The sequence below is a fragment of the Bactrocera dorsalis genome, chromosome 1 (assembly GCF_023373825.1).
Source record: "Bactrocera dorsalis isolate Fly_Bdor chromosome 1, ASM2337382v1, whole genome shotgun sequence".
Classification (NCBI taxonomy): domain Eukaryota; kingdom Metazoa; phylum Arthropoda; class Insecta; order Diptera; family Tephritidae; genus Bactrocera; species Bactrocera dorsalis.
The window spans coordinates 78,018,737-78,035,476 of NC_064303.1; the positions used below are offsets into that span (position 1 = coordinate 78,018,737).

Consider the following 16,740-nt stretch of genomic DNA (forward strand, 5'->3'; position numbering starts at 1 on the left):
CCCCTCCGCAGGGTTGTGCGATGGGTTTGGGACCCGCCACGTAAAAAATCATACCAATGAAAAGGAACAACAAGCCTAGGATGAGTGACCCCCCTTTTGATGACGACCATGGCAAACGAAATAAGGACTACGAATTGAGGGCATGCACCTGGAATGTCCGGTCCCTTAATTGGAAAGGTGCCGCTGCCCATCTGGTTGATGTCATTGTGAAAATAAAGGCTGACATCACCGCCGTCCGACGGAAGAGAAAGACAATGTGACCAAAGATGCCTTCTATGAGCGCTTGGAGGTATTTTTGGCACTAAGGTCGGTAAATTCAGCCTCCATGACGAAATATCCCGAAATGGATTGAGGCTGATCGACTTTGCCGGGGACCGAAATATGGTTATCTGTAGTACTAGATTCCAGCACAAGAAAATATATCAAACTACCTGGCTGTTGTGATAGACGGAAGACACGTCACCAGTGTTCTAGACGTGCATACGCTCCGAAGTCCTAACATCGACTCGGACCGCTATCTTGTTGCAGCCAAGATTCGCACCCGCCTCTGTGCAGCAAAAAACGCACGTCAACAAACACAAGGAAGGTTCGACGCCGAGAAGCTGCAATCACAACAGACAGCCGAACGATTTTCTACTCGGCTTGCACTCCTGCTCTCTGAGAGCACTCGTCAACAACTCGGTATAAGGGAACTGTGGGACGACATTTCAAACTACTTACGTACAGCTGCAACCGAAACCATTGGTTTTCGGAAAATGCAAAAGAACAGCTGGTACGACGAGGAGTGCCGTGTCGCAGCGGGGAGAAAGCAGACTATCTACCTCGCAACGTTATGATCGACCACAACTGATAAGGAGCATACATCAGATTATTTGTAAAATATGGTCGGGCGAAAGCATGCCCAACGATTGGAATTTAAGTGTGTTATGCCCAGTCCATAAAAAGGGAGACCCCACAACCTGTGCCAACTACCGTGGGATAAGCCTCCTCAACATCGCGTATAAGGTTCTATCGAGCGTATTGTGTGAAAGATTAAAGCCCACCGTCAACAAACTGATTGGACCTTATAAGTGTGTCTGTAGACCTGGAAAATTACAACCTACCAGATATTCACCATGCGTCAAATCTTGGAAAAAGCCCGTGAAAGGAGAATCGACACAGACCACCTTCCTCCTCCTCCACCTCCACCTCCTCTCAAAAAGAGCTGCCTTTATGCCGCGATGTCTGAATTTGATATCCCCGCAAAACTAATACGGCTGTGTAAAGCAGCGTTGAGCAGCACCAAAAGCTCCGTCAGAATCGGGAAGGACCTCTCCAAGCCGTTCGATGCCAAATGAGGTTTCAGACAAGGCGACTCCTTGTCATGCGACTTCTTCAATCTGCTGCTGGAGAAAATAGATATTGATATCATCGGCCTCAACACCCGCGCCGTTAGTTCTGCTTTCTCCAGACTGGACAAGGAAGCAAGGCAAATGGGTCTGGCAGTGAACGAGGGCAAGACGAAATATCTCCTGTCATCAAACAAACAGTCAACGTACTCGCGACTTGGCTCTCACGTTACTGTTGACAGTCATAACTTTGAAATCGTAGATAATTTCGTCTACTTTGGAACCAGCGTAAACACCACCAACACCAACAATGCCAGCCAGGAAATCCAACGCAGGATAACTCTGCCAACAGGTGCTACTTTGGACTGAGTAGGCAATTGAGAAGTAAAGTTCTCTCTCGACGAACAAAAACCAAACTCTATAAGTCACTCATAATTCCCGTCCTGCTATATAGTGCAGAGGCTTGGACAATGTCAACAACTGATGAGTCGACGTTGCGAGTTTTCGAGAGAAAAGTTCTGCGAAAGATTTATGGTCCTTTGCGCGTTGGCCACGGCGAATATCGCATTCGATGGATCGATGAGCTGTACGAGATATACGACGCCATTGACATAGTTCAGCGAATTAAAAGACAGCGGCTACGCTGGCTAGGTCATGTTGCCCGAATGGACGAAAACACTCCATCTCTGAAAGTATTCAACGCTGTACCATCCGGGGAAACAGAGGAAGAGGAAGACCTCCACTTCGTTGGAAGGACCAGATGGAGGAGGACCTGGCTACTCTTCGAAGATCCAATCGGCGCCACGTAGCGAAAAGAAAAAACGACTGGCGCGCTGTTGTTAACACGGCTATAATCGCGTAAGCGGTGTCTACGCCAATTAAGAAGAAGAAGTATAAGGTGCCTGCGAACTGGATCTCATGATTGCTGATTATTTGTCTCATTATGGAATGATTGACTCACATGGATTACATTTACATATGTGTATTTTCATATTATATTTCATTTACATCTACATTGTCGGACAAAACTAATTGGACTAGCTCGAGTGTCACACAAATTCCGTCATAACATTTCACATATGTAGATGCATTAGAAGATTTTTTTTCTACAGAAACATCGCATATTCTATATTAAGAAAAAATTTAATTTTATTTTTCAACTTTTATGTAAAATTTATAAATTAAACCAGAAGTGGAAAAAGTAAAAATTCGTACGAGTAACTCATTGGACTAACACTTTGATTATTTAAATAACCACTTCCATTGAATTAATTTACCGTTATCTGGCAGGAAAAGAATTTAGCAGGTACTAAGAATTAAAAATCGTAGATCAGACTTATTCGAATTGTGTATGTTAATAGGAGTATTCAGACCACCTTTGTTAGTTCGTTTGTCGTTACTCGGTAGTGTTTTGCGTGGGTTTTGTTTTTGTAAAATTAACAGGTTACCGTTTTATCGAGTAACGAAGTATCAGACTGGCAAGCATGATAGTATTTTCGTTACTTGGTAACATCACTCAGCTGTTTTGTTTGCATTGTTGCATCAAAAATTAACTTAATTCTTTGCGAAAAAATACGTTTGCTGTCTACTACAAATTAGTTTTTGACAAGTTTTTCAAAAGTAAGTATTTAACATAATTTAATCAGCTGTTTTGAAACAAAACTTACACCCACTGCTGATGCACAGCAAAAAGTATGTTCACAGTTAAGTATTTTAACGAAGTATCAACTAACGAACTACCAGATTAATAAGTTCGGTCTGAATACCCCTAATGAGAACGGGTGAGGTGTGATATATAAACATTTCCCGAATAATGGTACTAAAAATTGTTTTAGATGGAAATGGTTGGAAAACACATTCAACTGAACTTAAATTATTAATAGTAAGCGAATTCACAAAAGGTGTGCGGCAAAGGATCTTTGCAAAAATTATTCTCTTGGGAAATCAACTGTTTTTGCTTTTTTACGCAAGAACAAAGCAAAAGGAACCGTTAAAAAACTTAATATTGGAGGACGTCCTAGAGTCAATTCGGTAAAGGATGACTTACGCATAGTGCGCAAAGATATCAGCATAAAAAGTTGTAGATAGCTTACCACTAAGAGCGAGTACGCGTATAGTACAGCAACACACCGTTGATGCTGGTCTATTTAGCTTCCGTGCTGCGAAAAAACCATATATTTCCAAAAAACTATTAGCACGTTTGGAATTGCGAAAATGCATATCAATTGGTCTCCAGAGCAGTGGAAGTCAATATTGTTTTCAAATGAGTTCAAATTTAATTTGCAAAACTCAAATGAAGTGACACGTGTACGAAGAGCAACAGGAAAGCGTTTATGCCGTCGTTATTTGCAGGGTACAGTAAAGCATGGCGGGGGTAATATAAAGGTGTGGGCATGCTTTTCTGGTCAGATAAAAGGACCTATTTACAGAATACAAATCCAAATGTTACCCCATGCTATCAAAAAAATGCAGCCTGAAATTATTCTTCCAATGCATCTATTTACATATGTAATAAGTTATGACTCGAGTTAGTCCAATGAGTTTTGTTCGACACTGTAATTCTAGTTCTTCTAATAAATAAAACTGTGCGTTGATGAAAATGTAAACATTTATTAGGATGTAATTATTCTAGTTTTTTTTCCAATTCGATTCATGTAATAATTGAAAACTTATCGAATTTTTGTTAAATTGAAGTCTTAATCCTGAGGAATTAAAAAGAGTTTCAATAAGAGGCAGGTCCGATTTACAAGCTATCAGAATACTTGTACCTTTAAAATTTTCGTTTTGGAAAGATCGCATTATTATGCAGATGCTTTGAATTCAAAAATTTTAATATACACAATTAAAGAACTAATAAGTTATGTCACAGTCTGTTAAAAGTAATATAAAATATATTCAATTACATTTTTTTTTTAATTTTTCTTTTAGAGTTTGTCGGGTGGTATATGCCCGCATCCAAAATATATAACTTGCTGGAATAACTTCCCTTTCAACGACTTAGAACTAGATGATTTCTTTATGAATTCAACCTTTGATTTAGAAGAAACCATATTAGGTGAACAATATGGACTTGATGGATTAACAAAGAGTGAGTTAAGATAAAAAATATATTCAATATTATTCAATTTATTTAAATATATAACTGCGTATATCAAGATTTAGAAATCAAAAGCAGCTTACACTTCTACATGGGCCGCTGTTACACTTTGAATCCTAAAATAGAGTTAAAACGTACAACTCGTACTTCTGGTTATTCTCTAATGCTTACTCATCACATTATACCGGGCTCAACTATGGAAATGATGTTGGAAAAAAATCCAGGATGGCATGTTTATATACATGATCATCGTCATGAGTTTACAGGTAAATAAAAATAAATAAAGTTTTTAAACTACTACATATATTGAAAACCTTTTAATTTTTCCTTATACCTTATTTCATGAAATCTTATTTATTTTTTTTTTTTAGAACTCAATGTTAAAGGGGCAGCACGTTCAGAATATATTTTCGCTGAAATTGACGAAGAAATTGAAATAAAACTCCAAAGTCAACAATTCAAAAATATTGAATCTAAAGAAACACCTTGTTCAGCCACACTAAGTTATAGTGACATGAAGGTATATAACCTTTTACTACTTACCACGGTGTAGATCTTTTAAAGAAAAGAAGATCACTTGTTATAAAAGCTTAAAATAGTAGGGCTAATTTCGGGCGAAGTGAAAACCATAGGCCACAAAAAATACGCACAAACTATAACTATGTAGGTATATAAATATGTATATTGCCCTCAAATGGAAGAAGAAGCTCACCCAAACATACATATATGGAGTATAGTCTCCTCTTTTGATATGCACAATTCTCTCGATTTACTGGTATGTTTGGTGATACCAATATTTTTGTTTTGAACTAATCTTCTTTTATCTGTATATAGTTTATCGCTCACCTATCACTTTTTTATTCTTTAGTATATTTAATACAAAATTGGAATAGTATATCTTCTTGACATTGTTGTTCAGGGTGCAATTTCTTTTCCCCTCTCTTATCTCAAACAAACCTAGATCAATTTTTTGCAGATATTTACACAAATATATATGTATATACTGCATAGAAATGAAAAATTTCGATTTATGAAAAACGTAATATTTTCTCAGTGCGCAGAGTTATGTGTTTTCGATGACTTGGCTACAAAAAACAATTGCACTGGTCCTTGGATGACCGGTATATCGCAGCAACCATGCGATAACAACAAGTCAATGCGGGCCTTAATAAAGGATTACGGAATGTAAGAACATAAATGAACTAAAGTTTTCACTACAAATTTTAAATGCCATTTTATTATCTAGCTACTATGAAAGTGACGACGACATTGAATGCGATTGCAAACGTCCTTGTAACGCGCGTATTTATTCGACATTTATACAAAGCAGAAAACAACTTAATTCAGGTCAGCAATATACCCAAGTATGGATTTACTATTCCACAAAACTGGTTTCGGTAATATTAAAATCGCAAAGAGTTTCACAAATGGTAGGAAAATTTATATCTACGTGTCGTGTTCTTTTCAGCAGATGGTGGAAGAACGCCCGAGTTATGACACAACCCAATTTATAGCTGACATTGGTGGCTCATTGGGTTTTCTGCTAGGTCTCTCTGTTCTAGGATTAATCGGCATTTTGGAACATGTTAGTAATTGTTTAATCTTATTTATAAAAAAGCCATATATATTTTTCTTATATTCAATGCCTTAACTTACCTTATAGCTTACCTTATTTTTCTGCGGAGGATTAATAAAAAAGCAATTAAAACACGAGAAGCAGTTACAAGACGACGCAGAACGTCAATCCCAAAAAAGTGATGCAACTGATATAACAGATACAACTCTTGAAATAGCCACAATATCCAGAGAGAAGAAAACATATATCGACGAATAAACTCTTGCATTACTTATTTTCATTTATTATTTTTTATTAAGTAGTGTAAGTAGTATTTAATCACTTTATACCTTTTAATAAATAAAGCTGTTCCTTGTATGTGGTATCCCGCATTGAGTAAACTTAGCAGCACTTAAATTCTTATCAAATTTACATCCATTTCTCCGCCTTTCTAATAAAGCGTCATAAACAAATATAATTACATTTTGGTTTTTTCGTTCTAAGTAACTCAACTTGACTCGGGCGGGCCCATTTAAACTGTGTAAAAGAAATCGATAAAATTTTTAGATTTATGTATACTAGTGTCCACATGCGAGGAGTTGTTAGGGGTTCTATAGAAAGCTGACAACAAAATCATCTTCGGTATCCGCAAAGCCAGGATGAAGATCTTCTAAGGCAAGAAAGTGGCGACACAGATAATTTCGACAAAGGCAGACAGCTGTAAGAGATCAGTTCGTAGATGCTTTGGTGCGCCCAGATTAATCTGCAGCATTCAAAAAGTGCTACAGGAAATTTGACAACCCTCTTATATGAGAGGTGAAACAATACACGATCAAAGTGTTAAATAGTAGTAACTACATATGTTTTTGCTTTACGGGAGCCGGTGTGAAAATTAGACGATGGGCATAGCACCGCCCACTCTTTGGCGAAATCGCATATCGGGACCCGACCGACCATAAGTAGCATTCTCTTCATATCTCACGATACAAAATCGGACTGAAACCACACCTACTTCCCACATAGCACAATTTTAAGTTCCTTGATTCTTTTCCTTTCCAACACACAAATCAGGAAGTAATTAATATAACGGTATAAAACCTCGCCTCGTTATGACCAAAAAAAATTCAAATCCCCAAATGGGTTGAGGCTGATCGACTTCGCCAAGGCGCGAAGTACGGTTATCTGTAGGACTAGATTCCAACATAGGAAAATTCATCAAGCAAGCTGGTTATCTTCGAATCAAAAGGCCACCAATCAGATCGGTTATGTTGTGCAGCAGCTCGGTATAAGGGAACTGTAGAACGGCATTTCAAGCTCCTTACATACGCAAACCATTTTTTTCGGAAAAGGCAAAAGAACAGCTGGTACGATGAGAAGTGACGTAACGCAGAGGAGAAAAATCAGTTTGCCTACCTCGCAATGTTACAATCGACCACAACACGGTACGGATGGCATAAGATAAAGGCCCACCGTCAACAAACTGATTAGGCCTTATCACTGTGGCTTCAGACCTGGAAAATCAACATCTGATCAGAAAAGATCCGTGAAAACAGGATCCAAGCACATCACCTATCTTGGAACCAAACCAAGGCTAAAGTGCTAATATTTTTTAAATTCAAATGTTAAAAACATGTTTTAGTTTCATAAGTTTAGTCGTTTCAAGAAGTAATCAGAAATTGCAACTACTTAAGCATTTTTTAAATTTAATTTTCTTTTAATTTTAACATTTTAACATTTTAATTTAAAAATAAATATGTAGTGCAATTATTTCCATATTTACGTAGTTTTAGTTGCGATCGTTATACGAATATAAAATCACAATGTTTTAAAAATAGCAAACACTGAAAAAATTGATTCGATTTATCAAAAAACCAAAACCAGAAACAAACTAAATGATTTTGCACGAGAATGAATTATAAATTTTATTTTTTTTATTTTAATTTGTTTTCTACAATTTTCTTAAGGTTTTGTTCACATTTTGCTCAAATTATTCAATAAAATTTAAAACCTTTAACATTGTTAATAAATTGTATTTTCTATTGGTCGAATTTCGACCACTGTCGACTCTAGTACGTATAATTGCTTGAGCGAAATCTAGCGGTTACATACATATGTACATAAGTGTGTGTTTATGCTCGCCATGCCGAGAAATATGCATGTCCACAGGGCAAGCATGCTCTGCATTGACCTTGAATAATTTGAATTAGCGAATAATATAATACATATATTAGCATGCAGTGATTCTCAAAATCAGAGCATAACCGTTCAAATCCTCAGATACCGAAGATGTGAACCCCAGTGCTGCTTTTTTAGCGAAAATATCGATCAATGTGTGAGATATATGTATAAAGTAAACTTGGATAGAATTCTATTTTGATAATAGCATATCCCTATGTCAGAAATCGGTCCTATACTGAATACTATATACAATATGAAATTTGAGACTATCCCAAACCACAGCCTGGCGGTAAAACGTGGAGGCCATTTAAATGAAGATATATTCAGAACTTAATTGCATCGATTGTACTACACATTAAATGAAAAACATTTGAATTTCCTTAATAATTAGTATATGTGTTTTTTTTTTTTTTAAGGAATTATATCACTTTTATCGAAAAATCTTATATTAAATCAGTGAATTTAGTCAATTCATTAAAACTTGCCAAATGCAAGTTGCCCATCCACTTCTGTTAATGACGATAACATCGAAAAATTTAAAGGAACAATGCTCGAAAATCATCGTGTTAGAAAGAAATCAAAGGATCTCAACATCTCTTATGGATCGACTTAACACATTAAGTTTAATATTTTGGGAATAAAGTGGTCCAATGTAAAAAAGATCTGAATCGTTTGCTTTAAGGACGTCGACTAAAAGTCATAAAAGAGATGCTTGAGTAGCTATTCACGAAACGCATCATTACACAAGACGTGGGTTCATGGATATGACATTATAACTACACAACAATCTGGCGCTCCAAACATGAGCCGAAACTGAACACCAAAATTTACTAAAGACACTGAAATATCCCAACCGAGAATTATAACCAGTGTATGGAAAACTATATTAAACGTTGGCATGCTTGTGCTGACTCAAAAGGAGAAATTAAAGATTTCTATTAAAATACGTCAAAATGTTGTTTTTGTTTGAGGTGAACCAATACGAAAATATTCAATACATTGAATTTGATCAATTCTAAAACTCTTTGCCTTATTTTAAGGCTATGAAATTAGCGAAATGTAGTCCAGTCATTTGTGGGAACCGCCAATCTATATATATAAAAATGAATCCCGTTTTCGGTTGTCACGGCATCACGCGTGAATGGCTGGACCGATTTCACTAATTCTTTTTTCGTTGTATTTATTATTAGAAGGTTCTATGTAAAAAAAAATACGAAAGTTGCCGGAAAACGCCTATAAACAGTCCTTTTCTTTTCCCCTAACAAACGTTATATTTTGTATATGTATATGTACATACATATATATGTAAGTAAAAATGAATGTTTGTTCAGAAATAAAAAAAAACTTTTCTTAAGAAAAAGTCGAAAAATTGGAAATTTCCAAAAATTGTTTTTTTTCATACAATTCTTTTTTCTGTTGTTTTTCAATATTTTGATTTGTAAAATTGTATTTAAAAAAAATTGAAAATTATTCAGTGAAAACTTTATGTGTGTTTCAAACGAAGTGATCAATTATAGAATGAAATTTAGAATGAATCGATTGGACTCCAGTGTGAAATGTTTCTATTGTCACACACCGACGCAAAAATTCGGCTTTATTGCGATTAGAGAGTACTTAAACACTTCTCAGAATTAGTTGTTTTTGTTGGATTATGAACTTGCGAGCACCTACTTTGCAACTCCCAGAGCCCAAATTCAACAGTATTTTCCCCAAAAAAGCAATGCTTTATTGACACACGAAATGCATTATGATCCATTTTTTTTTTAAACTACCACAAGTTGCTTCACAAAAGCGCTATATCTCATTAACTAATAGTTATAATCCAACTAATAGAAATCATATAGATGGTAGTAGTTGTATTATCTATGTATCAGCCACAGTGAAGCGTGGACGGGTCCTCTATAGCTGCCATGCAAACTGAACGGTTCTTATGCGGAAAACTTTTTTATTAACCCAAACCTTTTAGAGAAGTTAATGATCTAAGCCATACGTATTTTTGTATATTAACAAATTATTCTGACAGTAATTTGTTATTAGAGCGGAATCAAAGGCGAATTTATACTCAATGCCGCCCTAAGCTCGGTCAGATATGCATGGTTTTATCAACAAAATAATATACATTCTGGTTTACAATTTAAATACAAAGAAAAATTTATTAAACTCTTACCAAAAAATTCCTAATTAGGATAATTCTCGACTTATTATATATTGTTCATCTGCTGCTGGAGAAAATAATTCGAGCTTCAGAACTTAATCGAGCAGGTACAGTCTTCTTTAAGAGTGTAGTACAGCTGCTGGCGTACGGTGATGATATTGATATCATTGGCTTCAACACCCTTCAGACTGGACAAGGAAGTAAAGCAAATGGGTCTGGAAGTGAACGAGGTCAAGACAAACAGTCGTCGCCGTCACTGTTGACAGTCATAACTTTGGAGTTGTAGATAGTTTAGTATATTTGGGAACTAGCATAAACACCACCAAAAATGTCAGCCTGGAAATCCAACGCAGGATCACTCTTGCCAACAGGTGCTACTTCGGACTGAGTAGGCAATTGAAAAGTAAAGTCCTCTCTCGACGAACAAAAGCCAAACTTTATAAGTCGCTCATAATTCCCGTTCTGCTATATGGTATAGAGGCTTGGACAATGACAACAACTGATGAGTCGACGTTGCGAGTTTTCGAGAGAAAGGTTCTACGAAAGATTTATGGTCCTTTGCACATTGGCCACGGCGAATATCGCATTCGATGGAACGGTGAGCTGTACGAGATATACGACGGCATTGACATAGTTCAGCGAATTAAAAGACAGCGGCTACGCTGGCTAGGTCATGTTGTTCGAATGAACGAAAACACACCAGCTCTGAAAATATTCGACGCAGTACCCGCCGGGATAGGAAGACCTCCACTTCGTTGTATAGGACCAGATGGAGAAGGGCCTGGCTTCGCTTGGAATATCCAATTGGTGCCACGTAGCGAAAAGAAGCGACTGGCGCGCTGTTGTTAACTCGGCTATAATAGCGTAACCGGTGTCTACGCCAGTTATGAAGAGAAGAAGAAGAATTATGTATTGTTTATAAGTACCTTTTTCCTGGCAAATGTCCATGCAAAATATAAACTATAACACTGTAATCTATTTCTTGAAATATATAAGCTTTAATAGGCAGTATTGTCAAAGAATTTCCCCTATCTTTACCCATACTTGGGCTTAGATAAGTTTAAATTATTTTTAAACCGGAAAAATATCTTTCTATTGAACAATTCGTAGTGGGAATATTTACTCAAAAATATACGTAGAATAATGTTTACATTCGAATATCTCAAAAATTTTGAGAATGAAATACACTGCATATGTATGTATTTCTTGTTCACATGTTTCGTACTTGCCAGGGAACCCTTTATTTCCAAATCCTGAAAATAATTTTTGACTGATTTACTTCGAAGACATTTTAATTCATTGTAGTCTATTTCAGAAGGATGGAGCCATATGTAGAAGTTCACGCAAGTGAAAAAGTTCTCTGAGCGCCATTCACTTAGGAGTGACCAAAACGATTATTTTATATATGGCTTAAGCATCTCACGACTTCCGGTGTAAGCCCAAGTATCCTCTGCGTAGCCAAAAACCATCCATTTGAAGGCGAGCTATAGTGAGAAGCCGAACCATTCCCTCCACAGGGTTGTGCGTTGGGTTTGGGACCCGACACGGGAAAAACGCTACCAATGAAAAGTAAACAACAGAAGTTCTACCATCACTTGGACCACTATCTTGTTGCACCCAAGATACGCATCCGCCTGTGTGCACCAAAATCACACACGTCAACAAACACAAGGAAATTTCAAAATCGAACTGCATACACAACAGGTAGCCGAACAATTTTTGGGACGGCATTTCAAGCCCCTTACATTCAGTTGGAAACGAAACCATTAGTTCTCGGAAAAGCCAAATGAACAGCTGGTACGATGAGGAGTGCCGTGTCGCAGTAGAGAGAAAAAAAGCCAAATCTTGAAAAAGACCAGTAAAAAAAAATCAACAATCTCTTCGTCGATTTCAAAGCTTTTCTTGACAGCACAAAAAGGAGCTGCCTTTACGCCACGTTGTCTGAATTTTATATCCCCGCTAAACTACCACGGCTATGCAAACTGACGTTGAACAATACCAAAAGCTCCGTCAGGATTAGGAAGGATCTCTCCGAGCCGTTCGATACCAAACGAAGTAGAAAAGTACATATGCACATATGTCACTCACCAAACAAATTACCGGCACTCACCTCTGACACCGTTGTAAGCGATCGAGCGATTTTTTTTTTAAGTACGTGTAGGCGCACTGGTTCATCGAGAAAGAGGCTCGACGCCGTCCGTCAGTTGCTTTTGTTCATGGTGTCCAGTGTCCTCGTGTGTGGTGTGAAAGGTGTGGTGTAGATGATGATGAGTTGGTGTGTGTGGAATGAAAGATGACGTGTTGAATATGGTGTGTTTAGGATGAAAAATGACGTGTTGAATATAGTGTGTATGTGTGGGATGTAGATGTGGTATATTTTGGGGGGGGCGCAGAAGCTCATTTAACCATCCAGGCCCCCCTAAACGACTGTTTAGCCTAGAAGACGCTGGAGCTGTTGCAGCGTTGCCACCACGCTGCTCAGCCCCGTAGATCGACGAGGTGGGGGTGCAGCCTGCCGGCGCCGCAACGAGGTTCCGCTTCGCTGGGGTGCGCCACGAGCTGCGGATTGGAAGCGGGGTATGCGGCCATGCTGGATGGGTGGCCGATTCAATTCGCGTACGGCGCTGCGATGTAGCAGCGTGTGATGCGGCCTGTGGCAGATTTGGCAGAGCCCTCTGACTCACACGCTGCAGTCCCATGGGTATGTGACAGGCAGTTCTGGCAATGCCCGTGGGCCTGGGCAACTTGCTGCCGTTGCACGGGTCGCATACCCCTAAATATGCCACAATGGTGCAGACGATGTGGGCGCCGACAGATGGGGCACCTTAGGGTCTCCGTGGTCCGTGATGGGGGTGGTGGTGGTCGAGTGCCACCACGAGGTGCTGATAGAAGGACCGCTGCAGACGCGGTTGCCGGTACAGATGCCGGCATTGGTGCCGATGCGGTTACTGGCATGGTTACCGGTGCAGCGGCCGATGCTGTTGCAACCACCGTCCGGGGCGCTGGTGTAGGCCCGTTACGTGGCACATTCGTACCCGCGCGAGCGGTTGACGTATTTGCGGCTGGCGTATCTATATCCATGATAATCTGTATAGAGAAGATTATTGATTATAAATTGCTATCAGATAGGCAGACATGGTGAACGTGCCACGATATGTGGCATGAACGTGTCGTCGCATTGATCGACAATTTTTTGGCTAAGATTCTTGGTTAGTTTATACGGCGTTTTAATTCGAACGGTTATTATTTTTTAGCGGTTTGTTATTGGCGTACTTCTCGTTTTCGTGATAAATTGTGTGACTGTATTATATCGCGACATTATCAGTTTGGGTTTTTTCGATTTTCGGATTCGCGGTCGTCGATGGTTGGTAAAAAGCACAGCTTCACGAGCGGTCTGGTTAGTGTTCCGTTTTGCGTGCGAAGATCCACGACGCGTATGTGACCGTCGGAGCCATAGTGTAGCTTTTCTATGCGGCCGAGCCGCCACTCAGTAGGGGGTAGACAATCATCATGAATGAGGACGCAGTCTCCAAGTTTAGGCGCTTGTTCAGGAGTCTTCCAACGGTATCTTTTGTGGAGATCCTTTATGTACTCGTCCTTCCAGCGGCGGCTGAAATCGTGATGGAGAATTTTAATTCGTTCCCATCGATTTAATAATGATAGCGACTCCACGCCTGGCTCCGGAATGGCCAGGATGGGTGCTCCTTTTAGAAAATGCCCTGGAGTTAAGGCGGTGAAATCTGAGGGGTCTTGCGATAATACTGTGAGTGGCCGTGAATTGAGAACGGCTTCAATTCGATTTAATAGCGTCGTAAACCCTTCGTAATTGAATTTATAATTTCCAACTACCCGCTTGAAATGGCATTTGAAGCTTTTTACAGCTGATTCCCATAAACCGCCCATATGAGGAGCGCTTGGGGGTATAAATTGCCAGTTGATACCTTGAGGGGCGTACTTTTGTACGATGTCGGGTGACACTTGCGATAAGAAATCCACAAATTGCTTTTCTGTGGCTCGTTGAGCTCCAATGAACGTTTTGCCATTGTCGCTCATGATCTTTGATGGGTAGCCACGTCGAGCGACGAAGCGAGCAAATGCCGCGAGAAAAGCATCCGTCGTCAGATTACTACACAGCTCAAGATGTACTGCCTTTGTCGTGAAACATACAAGGACAGCCACATAGCCTTTCATGAGAGTGGGAGACCTTAACATGGACGCCTTTACTTGGAAAGGCCCAGCAAAATCAACACCTGTTGTGGTGAAAGGCAGAGCGAAATTGCAGCGTTCCGGTGGAAGTGCTGCCATAATCTGCGTTCGCATCTTCTGTTTGTGCATAGTGCAAATCTTGCATGTGAAGATGCACTTCTTGATTTGCGGCTTAAGACGGGGGATATAATACTCCTGGCGTACCATCTGTTGCATGAGACGATGTTCGGCGTGTAGCATTAAGATGTGGATGTAGTGGAGGAACAGTGTGGCAAATGATGACCTCTCTGGGATTATTATGGGATGGCGTTCGTTATATGTTAGGCTCGAATTAGCAAGCCGACCATTGGCACGAAGCAGACCTTTCGTGTCCAGAAATGGGTTGAGGACTAAGAGTGAGCTCTTTTTATCAATCGGCTTCGATTCTCTTAGTAGTGATATATCGCGGCTGAAATAGCGCGCTTGTGTATATGTTATTAGTGCGACCTTTGCCTTTTGTAAATCTAGGTGCGTCACTGTGTTGCATGGGAAATTATGTGATCCCTTAACTTTGCTTTTGAGTTGTTCTATGAATTTGAACATATAAGCGACTACTCTGAGCGCTTTTGGAAACGAGGAAAATCGTTCAAGGATGTCGGCATCATACAATAATGTGTGAAAGGTGGCGATTTTTCGACCTTCTGGGGCGATAATGTTGCGCATGGGGGATTGTGGCCAAGAATCAGGAGATTCTATCAACCATCGGGGGCCATTCCACCAGAGGGTGGTAGTGGCAAGGTGCAGTGGCTTGCACCCTCTTGTACCTAGATCGGCAGGATTGTCAGCACTGGCTACGTGACGCCAGGTGGCTGATCCCACTAGGTCAAGAATTTGAGACGTTCGGTTAGAAATATACGCCTTCCATGCATGTGGTGGTTTTTCCAACCAGGCTAGTACAATTTCTGAATCGGACCACATATATAGTTTGCATTTTGTCATATTTAAATGCATTTGCACCATGGCTACTAATTTTGAAAGTAGTAGTACGCCACATAACTCAAGTCGTGGGAGACTTATAGTTTTTAAAGGTGCCACCTTTGCTTTTGCTACTAATAAGTGGCTTGTGGTCGTGGTATCACTTTGCGTGCGCACATAAATAGTAGCGCAGTATGCCTTTTCTGAGGCGTCACAAAAGCCATGTAATTCGACTTTGTGTTCGGGGGAGTAGTTTACCCATCGTGGAATTTGTATCTGAGAAATGTCATTCAGATTTTTTGCGAACTGGGACCATTTTTCTAAGCGAAGAGGTTTCACTTGTTCGTCCCAGTCGGTTCCATCTAGTCATAATTCTTGTATTAAGATTTTCGCTTGGATCATAATTGGCGAAAGCCATCCTGCGGGGTCGAAAAGTTTTGCCACCGAGGATAAAATCTGTCTTTTCGTTATGGCTGATAATGCGGATATGGACTCTGTCGTGTATGAGAACTGGTCCGATATCGCATTCCATTGGATGCCTAATGTTTTTGTTGTACTTTCCTTTTCGAAAATAAGGAAATTAGTGTCCAACAAATTTTCTTTTGGTATATTTTTTAATATACTTCGGTGATTCGCCGTAATCTTTTTTAATGGAAACCCTGCGGATGTGAGGGCTTGGATTACTTGTGATAATGATTCGTATGCTTGTGGAAGAGTGTGACTTCCAGACAAAATATCGTCTACATACGTTTGAGTTTTCAACACTTCAGTTGCCAGAGGAAATTCGGACTTTGTGTTGTCTGCCAATTCGTGGAGCATTCGAATGGCTAAATATGGTGCACAGTTAACGCCAAATGTAACTGTTTTTAATTTGAAGTCGCGTAAAGGACTGGTGGGGGATCTTCGGAACATAATACGTTGAAAATCTTGGTCGTCTTTATGTACGCCTATTTGCCGATACATTTTTTCAACGTCCCCATTGAATACGTATTTGTATATACGCCAATTTAATATCAGAAGCATTAAATCTGGCTGGAGTGTGGGTCCCGTAAATAGGATATCATTTAGGGAATTCCCTGAACTAGTGGTTCTCGAAGCATTAAAAACAACTCTTACTTTTGTTGTTTTTTTTATCTGGCTTTACTACTGCGTGATGTGGCAGATAAAAGGAGTAGTATTTGCCGTTGACGATTTTCTCCCCTGGGTTTACTTCCTCCATGTGATCTAAATGGAGGTATTCTTCTAACACACCATCATATTCAGATTT

The 16,740-nt window shown here is 39.4% G+C and overlaps 2 protein-coding genes across 4 annotated transcripts in view; both read left to right on the forward strand.

Annotated features, from left to right (window-relative positions):
• Positions 1-6,444, forward strand: part of LOC105229970 (acid-sensing ion channel 4-A) — a 74,911-nt gene extending 68,467 nt beyond the window's left edge. Inside the window, exons 2-8 of one of the 3 annotated variants that reach the window (XM_029553002.2) lie at positions 4,257-4,416; positions 4,485-4,691; positions 4,797-4,945; positions 5,480-5,610; positions 5,672-5,822; positions 5,894-6,010; positions 6,089-6,444. In XM_029553002.2, coding sequence (XP_029408862.2) covers positions 4,257-4,416; positions 4,485-4,691; positions 4,797-4,945; positions 5,480-5,610; positions 5,672-5,822; positions 5,894-6,010; positions 6,089-6,259 — 1,086 coding nt within the window. In that variant the 3' untranslated portion in view covers positions 6,260-6,444. The remainder of the gene's footprint in view (positions 1-4,256; positions 4,417-4,484; positions 4,692-4,796; positions 4,946-5,479; positions 5,611-5,671; positions 5,823-5,893; positions 6,011-6,088) is intronic. The other 2 variants (XM_029552997.2, XM_011210510.4) reach the window with 2 other exon arrangements.
• Positions 1-16,740, forward strand: part of LOC125776853 (SAFB-like transcription modulator) — a 502,085-nt gene that overhangs the window by 354,616 nt on the left and 130,729 nt on the right. The window lies entirely within an intron of this gene.